The 18,903-nt window shown below is 51.3% G+C and overlaps 1 protein-coding gene across 1 annotated transcript in view; it reads right to left on the minus strand.

Moving 5' to 3' along the window:
* PLA2G4E (phospholipase A2 group IVE) overlaps positions 1 to 11,233 on the minus strand; it is a 38,581-nt gene extending 27,348 nt beyond the window's left edge. Inside the window, exons 1-2 of the mRNA XM_055363472.2 lie at positions 11,138 to 11,233; positions 3,877 to 3,949 (exon numbers count right to left, since the gene is read on the minus strand). Coding sequence (XP_055219447.2) covers positions 3,877 to 3,949; positions 11,138 to 11,233 — 169 coding nt within the window. The remainder of the gene's footprint in view (positions 1 to 3,876; positions 3,950 to 11,137) is intronic.
* Between the last annotated feature and the right edge of the window lie 7,670 nt (positions 11,234 to 18,903).

An 18,903-nucleotide genomic window follows, 5' to 3' on the forward strand; every position in this document is an offset into this window, starting at 1 on the left:
TGGGACTTCAGAAGGAACCTCCTCTGGAAGCTTTCCCTGAGCACCCAAGTCTGGGCCAGGTACCTCTGAGCCCAGAGTCCTCTGTTCCTCTCCTGGGGAGCACCCCTATGCTGCTCTGCAACAACAGGTGGACTCATCTGTCTCCATCACACTGTGGCCACAGGATACAGGTACAGATACATCACTGCAGATACAGGTCAGAGGTCAGTGTGTCTCATTGCTCTGCTGATAGGGAGACTCACCAGGAACCTGCTCAGCCCTCTTGAACCCTTCCCTTGGCTTTTCCAGAACACTGGCCCCTCCCCCCGGGCCTGGACCACACCCTTCAGGTCTGTCTTCGGTACCCTGGGAGCCTGCAGTCAGGGAGCCAGCTCTATACCTACTGGTTCTGTAATGCGCTTCGCACGCATGATTTGGTGGACCCTGTAAGAGCCCCTTCCCTCTAAAATTGTTTTCCTGTCATTCGTCCATGCCTAAAATTCTCCCATGAAGCCCATTAAATAAAAACTCAGTATTTTTGGCCTAAGGCTTAAATGTCTAGTTAAGATAAAGAAATATTCCTGGCAGGGACAAGATTGATCAGACACCCACATTCCAAGCATTGGTTTTTCAGTTCTTTTGCAGAGAGCTGCTTCCCCTGTCCACCCCCAGCAATGAATGGTTAGGCAACAGTGACCTGGTTCTGAGAATTTCATGGACTATGGGGATTTCCTAGGCACAGATAAGTTCTAATCCTTGTTCCTAGTGGAGTGACAGAGGGCTTGGTCATCTGAATGACATGTCTCCTTTCCTGGAATGTGGGTGGCAGAGATGACTCAATCATCTCTATAGATGTTCAGAACTTTGTCTCTCTAATACCTCTGGAGACACCTGTCTGATATCCCTTGGGGTGCTGGTTTCAGTTTTAATTTCTCAAGAGAAACAAAACCTCCTGACAACTGGGAGGTTTCTAGGCCTGATTGTCTCTCAGTCCTGGCCCAAGGCTCTTTCAGTTATCGAGGAGTCAGCGCTGAATCTGAGTATTCACTGCCATTCGGCCTCTTGGAAATTTTAGGAGACTCAGGCACAAGTTACAAGACTAAACGGAAGTGCTGTTTATTTTGGATTCAAACTAGAAGGGAAAAATTTGGGACAAGGGTAACCCAGGACCTAAAAGACTTCGGGATAGTCTTAATCTAACCCAGGCAAGGTAGCAACACAGCCCAGCCTGCAGCAACTGTGGAATCCAGACCAGACATGACTGGGGTTGGCAGCCTGAGATGCCACATGTGCCTTCCGCCTTGTTCTTCAGGGGAAATGAGGAAAACGTAAGCAACAGGCGGGTTTCCAAAGAGGGCCAGGTATCGCCCAAAGGCAGCCTGTCTGCCCAAGGGGCATGTAGGGAAGGGAGGAGGCTTGTAGAGCCAGACCACAGCCTGTTTCTCTAGCTGCCTGCTCTTCCTCACACCCCGTCACCTGCTGAGTGACAGGTGTGGCAGGAAGAAGATAGAAGAAAGGGCCCTGGACAGTGGGAAGTCTGAGCATGCAGGTGCAGGCATGCATGGGGGCATGCAGCCAGGTGACTGGAGAGGCTGGGACAGACACACCTCAAAAGCAGTTGGAGGGCTGGGCATAGTGGCTCACGCCTGTAATCCCAGCATTTTGGGAGACTGAGACAGAGGATCACTTGAGCCCAGAAGTTCGAAACCAGCTTGGGCAACATGGTGAAACCCTGTCTCCACGAATAATTTTTTTTTTTTTTAAGTTAGCCAGGTGTGGTGGCCCATGCCTGTAGTCCCAGCTACTTGGCAGGCTGAGGTGGGAGGATCACCTGAGCCCAGGAGGTCGAGGCTGCTGTGAGATGAGATTGAGCCACTGCACTCCAGCCTGGGCAACAGAGTGAGACTCCGTCTCAAAATAAAATAAAATAAAATAAAAAAAGAAAAAGCAGAAGGGGTTGGAGGAAGGTAAGCACTGCTGTGGATATGTGGGAGCTGGGTTGTCCCAAGGATGAGGGTGAACTCTGCCCAAGAGTGGGAAAGTGTCTGAGTGACCACTGTGGCATGGACAAGAAAGGCAAGAGAGGTGGCCACGTCCTGGACCCAGAGGACACTCCCTGGATCCTCAAATCATTCACCGATAGGCTGGGAAAGACCCCAAGAAGCTTGAGGAAAAGTCCCTGGCCCTTTGGTTGGCCACTTGGCAGACACAGACCCAAACTGGAGGCTACTGGAGCCACTCCTGCTGGCGCAGGCTCTGGACACATTGCCCTCCAGAGGCTCTGTCTCTGGAATCCTGCTTGGTCCCTTTGCTGTCTCTGGGGCTCAGGGCCCTCCCACACTTATCCATTCACACTCAGCCCTGCATTGGAGTGACAGCTTCCTACAAGTTCCCAGACTCTCCACACCTGCACTCTAGCACAAGCTGCATACAAGGCCTCAGGAAGTCATGCAATCTCTTCCTCAAGACCCTAGGTACCCCAACACTTTGAAGGCATCCAATCCCTCCTCTGCCTCACTTCCTGGTTCTCCATACCTGGCTTGTCTCCTCTCTTGCCACACTCTCCACACCTGGGACCAGACCCTACTTCCCTCTTAGGCAATCATTAACCTCTCGTTGCAAAATGGGCCTCCAGGGCCTCTCCTCAAGTTGTTGGGAGCATCGGGTACTGTGTGGATGTCTGGCTACCGGTCAGCCAGGCAGGTGCTCAGGGGGTGTGGCTCCCCTCCCTCAGGATAGCCTCTCCCCAAGATCGGGCTCCCAAGGCCTCTGGATACTCAGGTCCTGCCCCTGTCAGACCCCAGGCTCTCTGTGCAGCCTTTCTTGGCCACTCCCACTCTCATTGTTCTCCTCTGCCTCTAAACTCCCTGGTGACAAGATGGGAACGCTGTTATTCTATAACTGCTTTGGACATAGATAGCTCCTCTTGTTAAAATGTACACTCAATCTCAGGGCTCTGTGTCTTCTCTGCCCCTCTCAGGCCCTCCCTAGCCTTTCGGGATCCCTGTGGCGCTTGAGTCATTCCTGCGTAGTTACCGGTGAGCAGGGATGCTCCCCACCTGTGGGGCCTGGATATACAGCTTTTTCCCTCTTGGGGGCCAACTTCCCCTCTGGATGGGGCCAGGGGTGGGCAGTGTGGGAGGGGCTTTCGGTTCTCCTGATCTCTTAAAATGCCACCCAAAGACAGGGGTGGGGAGGATTCTGCCCACTGAGATGCCTTCATTGGCCCCCGTGGCCTGGAAATGCAGCAGGCTCTGGGATGAGGGGGGAGGTTAGGGCTGCCAGGAAACAGCACTGCACAAACAGTGCTGCTAAGTCAAGCCACATCCACGGGCTGAACTGTAGAACTGGGTACTGTGGGCTCTGGCATGGTCCCCAGAGCCCAGTTTCAGATCTTTGTCTTGAGAAGGGGCTCTGGGAGTCACCTGGCAGCTGGCTCCACGATGCCTAAGTGCCTCTCCTTCCACTTCACCCCAACAGGCCCTAACCGAAAGGAGGAGCAAGGAGTGCTCCATGTGGGCAAAGCGGGTGCTCTTGGAAATCGATTCCAGGAAGAGAGAGTGGGGAGGAGACAGAGGGCGAACAGAGCTCTTGGGTGCAGGCACAGACTGCGGGGCAGGTAGCGCCGAGGGAACAGCACGAACAAGGGGCCTGGAAGAGTGACAGAAACCCCAAAGTCTGAACTACAACTTGAGTACAGAACACACATGCGTGCACATACATGCACACACATACACGTATACACCATGCACGTGCACGCACATGCGCGTACACACACACACACACACACACACACACACACACACACGGATCCACCTGATCATTTCTCCAGCCAGGGCCTCTTCCATACAGATCCGGTAAGCAGAGGAGAAGGAGAGAAGTGAGGTGGATACTCACGCATGTCAGCCTGCCGGACATTTTTCATCCGGATGACCCTCACTGTCAACAGGTGGCATGGAGACAGCCCCTCCTGTGGAAGGAGAGGACAGAGGACTCAGTCTTCAAGCATCACCCCAAGGCCATTGCCCCGGGGGAGACTTTCCCGCTATGCCTCCTCAGGCCGGCCCAGTTGCATTACAACAACCCCTAGGCTGGTTTTTTTTGTTTTTTGTTTTTTGTTTTTTGACAGAGTTTCACTCTTGTTGCCCAGGCTAGAGTGCCATGGCGCGATCTTGGCTCACTGCAACCTCCGCCTCCCAGGTTCCAGTGATTCTCTTGCCTCAGCCTCCCATGTAGCTGGGGTTACAGGTGCCTGCCACATACCCAGCTAAATTTTTGTAGTTTTAGTTGAGACAGGGTTTCACCACGTTGTCCAGGCTGGTCTTGAACTCCTTATGTCAGGTGATCCACCCACCTCGGCCTCCCAAAGTGCTGGGATTACAGGCATGAGCCACCACGCCTGGCTCCCCATGCTGTTTTGTCATTTTTTGCTGGGGTTTCTGTCTGTTCTTCAGCCTGGAAGGTCCTGGAAGCTCCAGAGAGCCTGGGACCCTGACTGGTTTTTCATCTTTATACCTCCAGTACCTATAGCATGCTCATATCTAGAAGGTGCTAATACATGTTCATTAAGTGAGTGAATGAATGTTCCAGCCCCATGCACAGAATGAATGCCCACGGCAAGGGAGTCCTGAGGTGTTCTCCCTCTCCTTTCTTCACTGAATAGCTGCTTATTGGCACTCTCCTCCTACTGTCCCACATGCAGATATTTGCCCTTGCCCAGGCAAGATGGCAGCCTGCTTGGGAGGCAGGCACAGTGTGGCTGCGGGAAGTGGGGTGACAGACACTGATCACGCATGGTGACATCTACTCACTGGGAGACCACGTGCCAGGGGCTCACCCCCACTGGTACTTACTTAGCTCCAGCCCAGGCCTTTGCATCTCCCTTGCCCTTTGGGCCTCTTCCCCAGGGTATCTCCCCCAGGTCTTTCTGGTCACTCTATTTTCCCTTCCCAGGAAACAGTCTGCCTCTCTCTACTCCACTGTTTCTCGCAAGAGGTCCTTGTGGAGTCTTGGCTGGTCTGCGATGACCTCTCTTTCCTGATGGCAAAAGCTCAAGTAGTCCTTGGTTTGATGACTGGCTCCTGTCAGATGCCTCTGCGGGTCATGATAACCCCAGGGGACCAGAGCCCTGAGGTGTCCCCCTTCCCTAGCACCTTGTCCTAACAACTGGGGTGTGGGAACACCCCCAGCCCTGCTCACGCGGTGCTGATGGCTCCTCCTTCCGTCCTGCCCCTCTTCTAGTTCTGATCACCTCCTGGGGGCTCTGCCATCATCTCAAGCCCAGGTCCTCAAGGAACACCCAGAGCCCTCCCTGGGCTGCAGTGTCTGGGGCAGTGGCTGTGGTTCCTTAAGGCCCCACGTCCCTCCTGAGCTGCCCCTGCACTCTGAGTCTCGCAGCAGCCACTACTCTACTTTATCCCTTTTGGACCCATTACTTCATTACTTTCTGCCTCCCAGAGGCCCTGAAACCACCTCTTCTAGCCGCACCAGCTTCTCTGGACCCTACAGCCACAGAGTGTCGCCGGATCATCCTTCCTGCCTACCGAGGGACCGCAGCTCTCTCCCAGTGCCCCTCTGCCTGTTGCCCTTGGCCCCAGACGTTAAGCCTGTGGGAGCCGCTCCCGTTTCACCCTTCTCCTGGCCAGCGTCTCTTCCATGGGCTGTTTTCAGAGCTCAGGGCCTGTGTGCTCGCTGGTAGGTCTCCCTGCCTCTGTTGCTCTGAGAGTGCCAGCCCTCTGATTGTTCCTCTGAATGAATGAACCATCTTCTAGAGTATTATTTTTGAGCACCTACTGTGTGCCAGGCCCTATGCTAGATGCTGGGGGGTCAGGGGTGAATACGAGGCAGAGACAGAGGTTAAAGGCAACAGCGGCCAGTGGCTTTGATGGGGAGAGCAGGTCAAGCTGGCTACAGGCTGTTGCTTTCCAGGCTTGCGGCCTCTGGCTGGCTCCAGAAGCTTCCCCACCATCAATCATGCTCCTGGACTCTGGAAACCTCTTCTGGTCCCTAGGGGCCCAAGGCTGCAGGGGTGAGGCGCGTTTCTACTCTGAGCCAGCACACCCAGGAAGGGGCAGCCTTGTGCCAGTTCTCTTCAGGTGTCCTGGTTCTGTTCTTGGTTCATGCCTTTCCTGTTGGAACTCAGGACTTGAAGCCCCTTCGCTGAGAGTTTTACCCAGGCTTAGAAGAGTCTTTGTTGCCGTCCATTCCCAGCCTGAGCCCAAGGTAAATGCCTACCAACCGAATGTCTGTATTTATAGAAGCGTCTGAACCGGCACCCTCGACATGCCACCCTGAATGTTCTACTCTGTGTTGCCAGAATCACTTTATACCTTTTTAAGAGGATTCAATTCTTCTCTCTTTAAATACTATTGGGATTGGGGGCAGGAGAAACAAGATATGAAGAAAAAAAAAGTTTCTATAATCCCACCACTCAGAGACCATCTTTTTATCTTTACTTTTTTTTTTTTTTTTTTTTTTTTTTGAGACAGGGTCTCACTCTGTTGCCTTGGCTAGGGAATCTTTTGATGCTGGTCCTTTCAGACTTTCCTGGGGCTTAATTCTTTTTTCTTTGGAGACGGAGCCTCACTCTGTCATATAGACTGGAATGCAGTGGCGGGATATCTTGGCTCACGGCAACCTCTGCCTCCCAGGTTCAAGCAATTCTCCCTCCTCAGTCTCCCGAGTAGCTGGACTACAGGTGCTCACGACCACGCCCGGCTAATTTTTGTATTTTTAGTAGAGACGGATTTTCACCATGTTGGCCAGGCTGGTCTCAAACTCCTGGTCTCAGGTGATTCTGCCCACCTCAGCCTCCCAAAGTGCTGGGTTTATAGGTTTGAGCCACCGTGCCTGGCCCCTGGGGCTTAATTCTGATCAGCAACAGAATGCCGATTCTGGGAAGGTCACGCTATTTAGCCCCTTTTAAGGTCTCTTCTCCTCTCCTGAACAGCTGCCTTAAAACCAGGACAAAAAAACTCACAGTCAATTATAGGTCTGGAGATTTATTTTGTGAGATCAACTCTGAAATATTGAACATTTCATGGTCAATAACTTGCTCCAACAGCATTCTGTTGGGAGCCGGAGACTTGGGCCAAAAGCCATGCACACTGCTTCTCTTCTGGTGCTGGAGACACGGCTGTGGCCTTTGGCCAGACCTCCAAGGTGCACTCCTCCTTTCTCACTCTGTCTGAGTGCAGCATGCACCCTGGTCTGGCCTGGTGAGGAGGCAGGGTCAACTTTCACCAGGCAAGCAGTTTTGGCAAAACCTGTACCCACCGGCCCACTTTCTCAGAGGGCAACTAGAGTCCAAGCTGTGGAGTCTTCAGCCCAGGCAGGAGTCCGTCCTGAGGGATATTCCACAGTGTTTCAGGGCTCTGAACCCAGGTCCGGTGGTCCTCTCGGCCATCACAGTCCTTCTCCTGCCTCCAGGAGGGGCTGCCTGTGGCCCAGCCTGCCTCCTTCAATATCTACTCTGGCAGGGAAGGCGCAGCCACACTCTCCCTTGGGACCTCACTGCAGGTGTCCTGCCTTCCAGGACAAGTTCACTCCCATCATCTAACCTCAGTGCCTTCCAATGCAGGTGACCATTTCTTCCTGCTCTAACTCAGCAACAATAACAGCTAGCATCTGCTGCGTGCCAGCCATGCGCAGGTACTGTGTACAGGTTCTCTATGTATTATCTTGCTTAATCCTTACAACCGCCCCACGAAGCAGTTATTATTAGCCTCGTCTTTACAGATGGAGAATCAGAGGCTACGTCCTTTGACACAGGGCTCACAGCTAGAATCAGAGACATCCAATGCTACTTCCCAAGCCTGTATTTCTCCCACTGAGATAATCTCAGTTTACTTGGCAAACAGGAAGACAAATGTTGCTTGCCTTCATCTCCTCTTCCTTGCTTTTCTTCTCTTTAAAACAATTTTTCTGACAGATTCTTCTTTTCACTCAGCACTCCCCCAAAGCCAAAAAATAACCACCAAACTCTGACAATTCTTCTATGGCCTGCACTCTTACTGGCTGTTTCTACCAACACTTTCTAGGATATCCCTCTCTTTTTAAACATCTAGAGCACATCAGAGCCATAAGGGTCTTTGGAGAAGTTCCCATTTTCCAGTAGCCACAGATTGCTCCACTTGAGCCTTAGATCACACCCTCCAGCTCTCGAATTTTCAGGAGAGACCCAGTTTTCAGGAGACAACCACATTTTGCCAGCACAGAATTGGGACTGGGAAGGGGGTTTGAGAGACATCCCAGCCGGATCATGCTGGGAGGAAGGTGGCAGGAATATGGGACTTAGCTCTGGGGACCAGATGCATTCCAGGAACCAGGTCTATGAGAAATGGCCTTCTTGGATTGCAATGAACGTCCCTATTTTGCTTCTGATATAATCTGTTTGATCAGTGTTGCTAGAGATGAGCAAAAATTCATGGCCTGGAGGTAATTAATCTACAGTGGGAAGATGCAATCGAGCAAAGCACCGTGTCTCTGATGTGCGTGTGGGAACCAGAAACCAGGGAGGCTGTGGAACCCAAGTTTACAGGGTTGCTCATGGTGTGGTAAGGGCCAAAGCTTTAAGGACTCAGACAAGCTCGTCCCTAGAACAGGATGCCCTGGCTGGGATTGGGTATCAGGGTGAAGAGTCAAAGTATTTAAGAACAGACATGATCAGGCACCATGCCAGCTGGGCTGCAGCCCTGGAGTAGGGACAGGCATTCATCCTTCATGGGGGCATTGGGAGGGCCCTGGGGTAAGAACCAGGGAGCACTTGAAGACTTGGAGCTCAAGGCAGGAACTGTTTGGCAAACAGTACAGAGGTATATTTAGCCACTTTGCCAATCAGTACAGCTGGGCCAGGGAGGACAGGCTGGACAGCAGTTTTCTGGGAAGCCAGGGGAGAGAGAGGGCCCCACGGCTCAGGCTGCAGATACACGGTCCCAGCCCCCTCCCCAGCCTGGATTCTGGGGTTGATCTTGCCAGGACTCCACTGCCCCCTGGGGACCTACTGGGGACTGGGGGACCTTGCCAGCTCATGTGGAAAAGAGGCAGCCCCTTGAATCTCAGGATTGGCTATGATGCAATCCAATGCTGCCCCTTCCCACCCCTACTTTTATAGATATGACTTTTGGCAGGGGTGGGGGTGGGGAACAAAATGCATGACTCTGCTCTGGCAGGCCCAGCTGGGCTGTGCTCTAGCTGCTGTGCATATGCTCTTATCTAACCCTCCAACCACCGCCAAGGAAGGCATCATTATCCCTGCTTTACAGAAGGGAAGGCCGCATTTAGAGAGATTACATCTCAAACAGGCTTACACTGCCCAGGAGTGGCAGAGCCAGGACTTGGGTGCAGGTCTTCAGGGCCCATGCACTCCATCCACCTGGCTTTCACTGTGAATGTACAGCACCAGCTAGCAGCTTGCTCCAGGCCACGTGCTGGACTAGTCAGTAGCAGAGACAGGAGGAAAAGCCTCAGCCTCTGCATTGGAGCTCTCCCTATACCCCAAGAATCTAGCCATTACCACAAATCAGTCAAAAGAATACTTAATTACCAAAGGGCTCCCAGGGTCAGGCTCCTGGGTGGGAGTGGGGTCTGGGGAAGGGTCTGACAACCACATTTCAGAGGCGGTGGATCCGATGCCCATCGCTGGGCCAGACATACCCTTAGCAAACCATCCCATGAAGTCTGGGGAGCCTGGAGAGAGGGGAAGATGGCACCTGGGGAGCCTGCAGGAACTCCCTCCCCAGGGCTTCTCAGGTCAGGCCAGGCAGGTGATGCCACCTCCTTCTCCCTAGAGAGCTGGGTGTACCCTTCAGTTCCTTGCAACACCTGTGTCAGAGCTTGGACTAGCCAGGTGCTGTCTTCCAGAACATGTGGGCCCTCCTTTAAGGAGACCATTGGGAGGGGACATGATGGGACCCTAATACATGTCCCAGCCACTCTGAGCAACAACCCAGACAAAGAGTCACCTGGGAGGAGCTACTATGGCTGTTTTCCTTTTTATCACCAGGCTAGTTGAGTGGTCAGGGCAAGAAATCCTGGCACCAACATGGACCCTCCAGGCCTGACAGGGGCAGATGCAGCTCATGGAGAGGCTCCTGAAGCCACATTTGGGGTCCTGGGCTCTTAGCTGCTTCACTGCCCCCTTTGAGGTAAACTCTGTCACCTCTGTGGAAGACCTCTCCTGGCCCAAGCTCTTGGAGGCTCAAAAAGATTGGCAGGAACAATAGGTGGCCAGACGCCCTTCCAGCCACCCAAGTGCTGTGGGGAAACCAGGGCACACCCCAGGAGGCAGTGTCTACCTGGCTGGGCAGCAGGGGCACTGGCCACCACCCACCACGGAGCTCCCTGACTTGGGCTCCTAGGAGACTGAACAGGGTCTTCATCTCCCCCACCAAGGGGCAAAGTACTTTCAGGGCATCACCCATGTCATTCAATGATTTAATTTGAGCCAGGGAGGTGGCCCTGGGGAAGGTAATGAGGAAGAAGTGCTGCCTTCGAGGAACCAACTAATGATCCTTCCCAAGGTGAGCCTACAGCAGATTGAAGCATTGAGGTCATCTCCCTATTGCCTAGATGGGGAAACTGAGGCAGAGTTGTTCTAGAGCCCTGGCAACCTGATCCATGAACCCAGAGGTCTCCCTGTGAGGCTGTGAGGAGTTGGATGGGCCCACGAGCCTTGACCGTAAACCCAGGTGGGCAGCTTCGTGGCTGATGGCAACAGATTGACAATGCCACCAATTCTCACCATACACTACACCATACTTTTGCACAGCATAGAAGCTTAGGATGTTTGCAGGGTTAAATCCTGCTTGCCATTAGGGCAGGCCAAATGTGGATCCCCCTGGCATACTCTCTACCTTGGGTGCTAGCCTGGCCCCAGGATGGCCCCACGCCACTTCATGATGCCTTGAAAATCTTGAGGGTACTCTCAGCAGGGCCACCCAAGCAGGAGCCCTGGCCCCAACTGGGCTAAACTACTTCCCCCAGGTTTTAAGATAAGGCTGCCTGAGCCCAGGTCCTTGGGATGTCCAATGCCTACCAGCCCTCCCTGAGGCCCGTCTCCTGCTCTCAGCTCCCTGCCCCTGCCCCTGCCCCTCACTTCCTGGCCATGCCTCCCTGGCCCTCAGCCTCTGGCCCCAGCCACTGAGCACCCCTCCCTCACCTTCAAGGCACAGGTGGCCGAGGGCCTGCTGTCTTCTGCTTGGCATGGGTCTGGCAGGGAGTGGGAGACCCTGGCGTGCATCTGCCTCAGGAGCATCACGGCAGCTCTCCAGCTGGGTGGCAAGATCAGGAACTTATACTCTGACTCAGAGCTCCACCCTCCTGGCCACAGCTTGGCAGTAGCTGGGATTGCTCTGGGAGTGGTTTGAGTGGGTAGACAGATAGGGTGCATGGGCCTAGATCTCTTCATATCAAAGAAATCACAGGTCTTCAGGTCATAGAAATACAGGGACCCGCAGGGCTCTGGTCTTTGGGGTCAGCAGTCCGTAGCCCCCAGCCACTCAGAATGACCAGGCCTTCAAGGGCACAGTGGGTGGCAAGAAGAGGACACTGGACCCACAGGACTGTAGGACTAGCCCGCCATAATTTGGGAAAGCTCTATCTCTTCAGCTCATAGAGGTCATGGCTCATAGATGCCCCTCTAGGAGGATGCGACCGTCACTCCCAACTCCACTTCAGTTTCATGGCTTGGTACCCCAGGAGCTGTGGCCAGGGACCTTCATGGGGTCCCTGGCCACAACTCCCAAAGAGACCAGGGTCAGGGCTCCCAAAGCTAGAGGGTGAAGAAAGAAAATAATTGCCCAATACTTCGTGAGAAAGGGTCTGGGGCAACCATCCCCTGTCCTCCCTCCTGGGAGGCCAGGTGGAGAGAGGGCGTGTCCAGCCCCTGCCTGGTCTCAGGACAGCTTGGAGGATGCACCCGCCCCACCCAGATGATTCCTATCTCTAGCCTGGTGGCTCACTGAGGGGCCTGACAAGGGCAGCTTTGCCTGCTCTGCTGCCTGACTCTGTACACTGGGAGTTTCCTGCCTGAGCTATTGCCTGGGGCCCCACAACCGGCTTTTCTGGCCCATAGATAGAAGTGCTTTTTTGAAATTGAGGATGAGATCTGAACATGGGACAGACTGGGCCTGAATGCAGGGATGGAACCCGGTTGGAGGTACCTGTGGGAACTCTTCACATGCCTGGCCTTCCAGAAAGTGGAAGAGCCTTAGCCTGCTGCTCTCCCGGCTTCCTTCCTTGCCCTGCCCTCCCCTCCTCTGCCAAGGATGGGGACTCAGCACCACATCCCTCAGTAAACTCCACAAATTCAATTTAGTTCATGCACCTAGTAAGCATCTGCTGTATACATCCTACTAAGAGAGGAAATCCTAAGCTTGAAGTTGCTGACAGTCTGGCTGGAGAGCCAGATGCATCCAACCCCTCAGAGGCTCAGGGATCCAAGTTTCCCTATGGTGACAGGGGGCATCTTAGAAGGATCGATAACAATCCTTCCTTCACATTTGTGAAGATCCATGGTTTACAGCAGTAGTCCCCAACCTTTTTTAGTGCCAGGGACTGGTTTCACGGAAGTTAATTTTTCCGCGGGTGGGCGGGAGATGGCTTTGGGATGATTCAAGTGCCTTACATTTATTGTGCACTTTATTTCTATTATTATCATATTGTCATATATAATTAAATAATTATACAATTCACCATAATGTAGAATCAGTGGGAACCCTGAGCTTGTTTTCCTGCAACTAGATGGTCCCATCTGGGGGTTATGGGAGAGAGTGACAGATCATCAGGCATTAGATTTTCATAAGGAATGTGCAACCTAGATCCCTCGAGTATACAGTTCACAATAGGGTTTGTGCTCCTATGAGAATCTAATGCCACTGCTGATCTGACAGGAGGTGGGTTTCAGGTGGTAATACAAGTGATAGGGAGTGGCTCTAAATACAGATGAAGCTTCACTCACTCGCCCACTGTTCACCACCTGCTGTGTGGCCTGGTTCCAAACAGGCCACAGACTGGTACTGGTCTGTGGCCAGGGGGTTGGGGGCCCCTGGTTTACAGAGCTCTGCCACACAACTAAGAACTGGCTAGGGAACACAGAAGATGGAAAATGGATTCCAGCTGGAGAGGGAAAGAATGGATCTGAAAAGGCCTTACAGAGGAGGTGGCATCTGAATTGGGCTTTAGACGAGGAATGGGATTTCAACAGCTAGTGAGCCTAGGCACCACTAGGAGGAAGAGAGAGGCATCCTAGGAGGAAGGAACAGCATGAACACAGGCAGGGAGGCCAGAAAGCAGGGCACGCTTACGTATGCAGGTGGTCTGGTGTCTGTGCAGTGAGTTGTGTGGGAAGAGATACCGGGGGTAGAGAGTGGAACACAGGGGTGGTAGAAATTGGGCAGAAAGAAGGAGGCTTTGTGAAAGAACGAATCTGGAAAACACCCAGGTAAGGCCCCTCTTCTCTCTGGAGGGCCAGGCACATGAAGAGGTCCCACAGGTACCACCAACTTGGTTCTGGCCCTGCATTTGGACCCAGTCTGCCCTGTGTTCAGAGGTCACCCTTCATTCCATACTAGATTAGGGTCCAAATAATCATGACCCTAAAAGGCCATACTTTATATTTGGACGTAGTCTCTAAGCAGTAGGGGGCTATTGATGGTTTTTGAGCAAGAGAGCTGAACTTTAAGACGGCAAGGATGATTGATGTTGAAACAAGCGATCAATTAGGAGGTGAGATGTGAACCATCTGGGATAGGGGAAGTAGGGTGGAAAGTTAAGGGAGAGATAAGGCCAGAACAGGCCATACAAGCTAAGTCCAGGAGTTTCTGTGGCAACTCAACCCACAGCACTATACTGTCCTGAAAGTCATGGGGTCCCATCTGTCTCCCCATCCCTCCCACTCCCCCACCCTTCCCAATCAGATAGGCCAGGGTGAGCTCCAAACACCAGGGCATTCCTCAAGGCCTCCTATTTGGCCTCTTCTCACTGAAGAAGCCCAGCCACAAACCCCCACTCCACCCTCATCCATTCTATGCGATGTGTGGAAAATCTAGGTCTCCAACCCGTATGTTTCCTCACTGTCTATCAACTCCTTGAGAGCAGGGTCTCAACTCATTTTAGTTGAATTAAATCAAATTCAACTGATGGGAGGTTGGTGGAAGTTTCTTCCCCCACATCCTCTGTGGTGCCTCTGTCCCAGGTGGGAGCCAGCGTGACCTTGAACTAAGTGGACTGATCTACTGGAAAGTATTTACCGACTGCCTGCTGGGTGCCCATCTCTGTGCTGACCACTCAGGTGGGGTCTGGAATAAAACAACCAAGAATGTATAATCTAGAAAGGGGAGGAAAGGGGGCAAAATTAAAGGGTAAATTGGCCAGTGTGGGCTCTAAGTGGGATGGGAGGGGAGCAGAGGACTGGGGGCGTTGGAAGTAGACTGGGACAGTGAGTAAGGAGTGTCAGGCAAACAGTGACATCCCCATGCCAGGGTGCGGGTGCCAAAGCAGCAATCTTGGTACACAACTGCTGCTCCAAGTCAAGTGCTCTTTTGGCAGAGTTCCTTCTGTGTGGAAATTCTGAACTTGTCTCTGCGGCAAGGGGAGGGAACAGTTCCTTTCCACCCAGCACTGATGACCAGGGAGCCCCAGGATCCTCAGATCCCCTGGGCTACTTGGGCCCAGCCTCGCTGCTGTGTGCACTGAGGCCTCCGACTCCAGGCCCGTTGCCAGGATTATTACCTGGCACTTCAGCTGGGGTGACCAGGCACTGCCTCTGCCAGCAGACTCTTGGCCTCAGGTAACCCAATATTGAAAAGCACATTCCTCCCAGAAGCCCAGTGGATGCCACTCCCCTGTGGGCCCAGCAAGGATGACTCCTCACTGTCCTCTTTCCAGGTGGTTCAGGGCCCTGTCCCTTCCTTCCCACCTCCTGCCAGCAGCACCTGTCTCCAGCCTCCTCTCTGCCTCCTGCAGCCTGTGAGCTTTAGAAACACTCCCTTCAACCTCTCGTTCTTCTGCTGAAAAGCACCTAATGCTTTTCCAGTCTTTGCCAACAAACTCTGGATTCCAATACCTTCCATAAACCAGGTAGGACCCAGGAGCAGCTCTACGTATATACGGAATTTTAGCATACAATAAAGGAAGTATGTGAAACCAGTCGTGAAACTGTAAGAATTAAAGAGGAGCCAGGCGCGGTGGCTCACACCTGTAATCCCAGCACTTTGGGAGGCTGAGGCGGGCGGATCACGAGGTCAGGAGATCGAGACCATCCTGGCTAACACAGTGAAACCCCATCTCCATTACACAAAAAATTAGCCAGGCATGGTCGCAGGCACCTGTAGTCCCAGCTACTCAGGAGGCTGAGGCAGGAGAATGGCATGAATCTGGGAGGTGGGGCTTGCAGTGAGCCAAGATTGCACCACTGCACTCCAGCCTGGGAGACAGAGTGAAACGCTGTCTCAAAAAAAAAAAAAAAAAAAAAAAGGAAAAGAAAAGAAAGAAAGAGGAAAGAAACATGAAAGGTGACTCGCCAGTAAGACAGGTTTACTTAAGAGAAAACAAACCTGAGAGGGGCTTCTGGCCAAGTTAGGTCAGAGGCATACTCTCTTACAGACTAAGAGTTTTTAAGGATTTAGAGTGGGAGAGTTTATCAGAGGCTTGGACTGCTTCTGTGTCTCTTTGTTGTGCTTATCTGGGAGGGAGAGTTGTGTGTCTGTTCCCATACATCTTCCTGTAGCTGCAAGCATACCTCCCCCCACCCCCCACTGGAGTCTGCTTTTAGCTTCCCTATCTTAGGGCACCTGAAGGGAAAGAAATGTGCTTATTAAGGCCCAATGTTTTACTGGGACCCATTGTATGCAGGCGAAGTTTGGCAGTTCCAAGAGACGTTCCCCCTACCTCCCTCTGTGCCCAAGCTATCTTATCTGTGTTTTACTGCCTGCTCTTTCTGGCTGCTTGTAGTTAGAAGAGAAGTGATTTCCTTGAAATGCATGAGGCTAGAAAGGGAGCTGGAACTTAGAGTGGTGGTGTTTGTCTGAGATGACGGTGCTCCTGCTCTGTCAGAAAGGATGGACCATTCATTATTGGAAAAGCTAGCTTACCATTTGGAATAAAATCAAATTAACTTCACAAAATAAATTCCAGGTAGCTTAAATATCTAACCATTAAAATAAAACTATATATAATTTAAAATGAAATGTGAGAGTACATTTATATAATGTTAGGTGGAGGAGGATCTTCCTAAACAAGGTATAAAACCTAGAAGCAAATAGGGAAATATTGCCAGGTTTGAATACACAGAAATTTTAAACTTCGGTAAAGCAAAAGATGCCATAAGCAGAGTTCCACCTCTACAATAGATCTCACGTTTCCCCTCTTAATAAATATTCATGCATAACAAAATCACTTTAAAAAAAGATATAGAGGAGAGTCTTGCCCTACCAGGTACTAAGATAAATTACAAAGCCATACTAATACAAACAGTATATTATGGGAACAAAATGGAGGGAACAGAGACAGACCCCTGCTTTTCAAGGGAACTTAATATATGATAAAATTGGCACCACAAGTCAATGGGAAAAGAATAAACTGTTTAATGGGTGACATGGCAAAAGTGACTTACTATATAGAGTAAAAGAAAACAGCATTCCCATTTCATACCATATAAAAAGGCAGGCTGTAAAAAATTAACACAGGGAAAAACCAGGGAAATGCAAATTCATCAGAAACGCAAATAAAAGTGAAAACGAGATTTTACTACAGCTACTAAATTGGAAAAAATTGAGAAAGTTGGATAATGGCAAGTGTTGGTGGGGATATGGGAACAGAGTCACCATTGTGCTCTGCTGTGGAAGAGGAGGCTATCAGGTCAGTGAGGACACTCTGTCATCACTTAGTCAAAGTAAGAATATCAGACAGCAATTCTGATTTGGATATAGAAAGATATGTATGAGGGTCGGGTGTGGTAGCTCATGCCTGTAATTCCAGCACTGTGAGAGGCCGAGGCGGGAGGATCATTTGAGGTCAGGAGCTCGAGACCAGCCTGGCCAACATGGTGAAACTCCATCTCTACTAAAAAAACAAAAATTAGCTGGGCGTGGTGGTGGGTGCCTAGAATCCCAGCTACTCAGGAGGCTGAGGTAAAAGAACTGCTTGAACCCAGGAGACAGAGATTGCAGTGAGCTGAGATCACACCACTGCCCTCCAACCTGGGCGACAGAGCAAGACTCAATCTCAAAAAAAAAAAAAAAAAAAAAAGAAAGAAAGAAAGATGTGTATGAGGGCATTCACTCCACATTACTTACAGTATGAGAAATGTGGAACCAGCCCATGTGAGAGCATGGCTGGAAGCATGAATGGGGAGTGAAGGACGTGCAACCTGCTGCAGTCATTCAAAGCAACACACGAGACGCACGCAGAACAACATGATGGCTCTGGGACACTCAGTGTTGACAGGAAGAGGCAGGAAACACTGGTAAATCTATCAAGGACATCTACAACAACTTCAATATGGCTAGGGAATACATTCAAATAAAATACGCATCGAACACAGTAAAATGATTGCCTTTCTGCTGGGAGGGGATGGGGAAAGTTTTGTGGGTATAGGGAAATAGCAATCAATCAAGAAAGCTGGAAGGGGCCCCCCAGGGACCAGTGAGGATATTGGGCCATGTCTCGGAGTCCTCTGCACCTCAGGTGAGATATTTTTTTCCCTCCAGCTTTTTCCCAGATGTTGCTGCCACTGCTCTTGTCTAAGCCATTATCTCCACTTAACTCCTATATGGCCTAACGGATCTCCCTGCTTCTACTTTTGCCTTCCTATAAGCCACTCTCTGCAGAAGAGCAAAAGTGATCTCCTGAAAACATAAGCGAGATTATGTGACTGGCCGGATTCAAGCCTGCCCCTCACTTCTGGCGGCTGACTTCAGACCTTCTCTGAAGGTCTGTGTGGTCGGGCTGCTCACGTTTGTCCTACTTTTCCCTTCACACCCAAGCTCCAGCTACACTGGTCCTTCATGCCCAGGCTCCTTCCCATGTTGGGAATTTGGCCTGAAGTCCTTGACCCCACTCTGTTCATAGCTGCTCTATCTCATCCATCACAGCCCTGCTCAAATGACATTTTCTGTGGCAGCCCTCCTGGGCCACCCTCCATAATGTATGGGGCCTGGGCCACCCTCCACCTCTCATCTACCTACTTGCTTCTGTGTTGCTCTATTAACATAATTCATCATATGCTCACTAATCTTGTTTTCTTATTCTTTTTGCCTTTTTCCACCAGACTGTAACCCTTTTCAGGACATGGACATTGCCTGTCTTGTTCATCAGCTGGAAATACCTAATGCCCATCAGTAGAGGAATGGCTAAATTAGTTACGACACATTCACACACATTACACAGATGTCAACAGGAGCGAAGTGGCTCTCATTTATTGAATGTTTACAAAGTAGCAGGGACTGGTCTAAGTATTTTATATTGCCTGCGAAGCAGATACTATTATTATCTCATTTTAAAGAAGCAGAATTGAAACACAGAGAGGATAAGAACCTTGCTCAAGGTCACGATGGTAAGTGACAGAGCTGTGACACTAGCTAGTTTGGATTTAACCACTATGATCCCAGGTAGAAAGCTGCTGACCTGGAAAACTGAGATTCTGTACTGTGTTTTTATTTTATTTATTTATTTATTATTTTTTGAGACGGAGTCTCACTCTGTTGCCCAGGCTGGAGTGCAGTGGTGTAATCTCGGCTCACTGCAACCTCCACCTCCTGGGTTCAAGCGATTTTCCTGCCTCAGCCTTCTGAGTAGCTGGGATTACAGGAGTGAGCCACCACGCTGGGCTAATTTTTGTATTTTTTGTAGAGAAGGAGTTTCACCATGTGGGCCAGGCTGGTGTCAAACTCCTGACCTCAGGTGATCTGCCCACCTCGGCCTCCC

This window comes from Gorilla gorilla, chromosome 16 (assembly GCF_029281585.2).
Source record: "Gorilla gorilla gorilla isolate KB3781 chromosome 16, NHGRI_mGorGor1-v2.1_pri, whole genome shotgun sequence".
In the NCBI taxonomy this organism is placed as follows: Eukaryota; Metazoa; Chordata; class Mammalia; order Primates; family Hominidae; genus Gorilla; species Gorilla gorilla.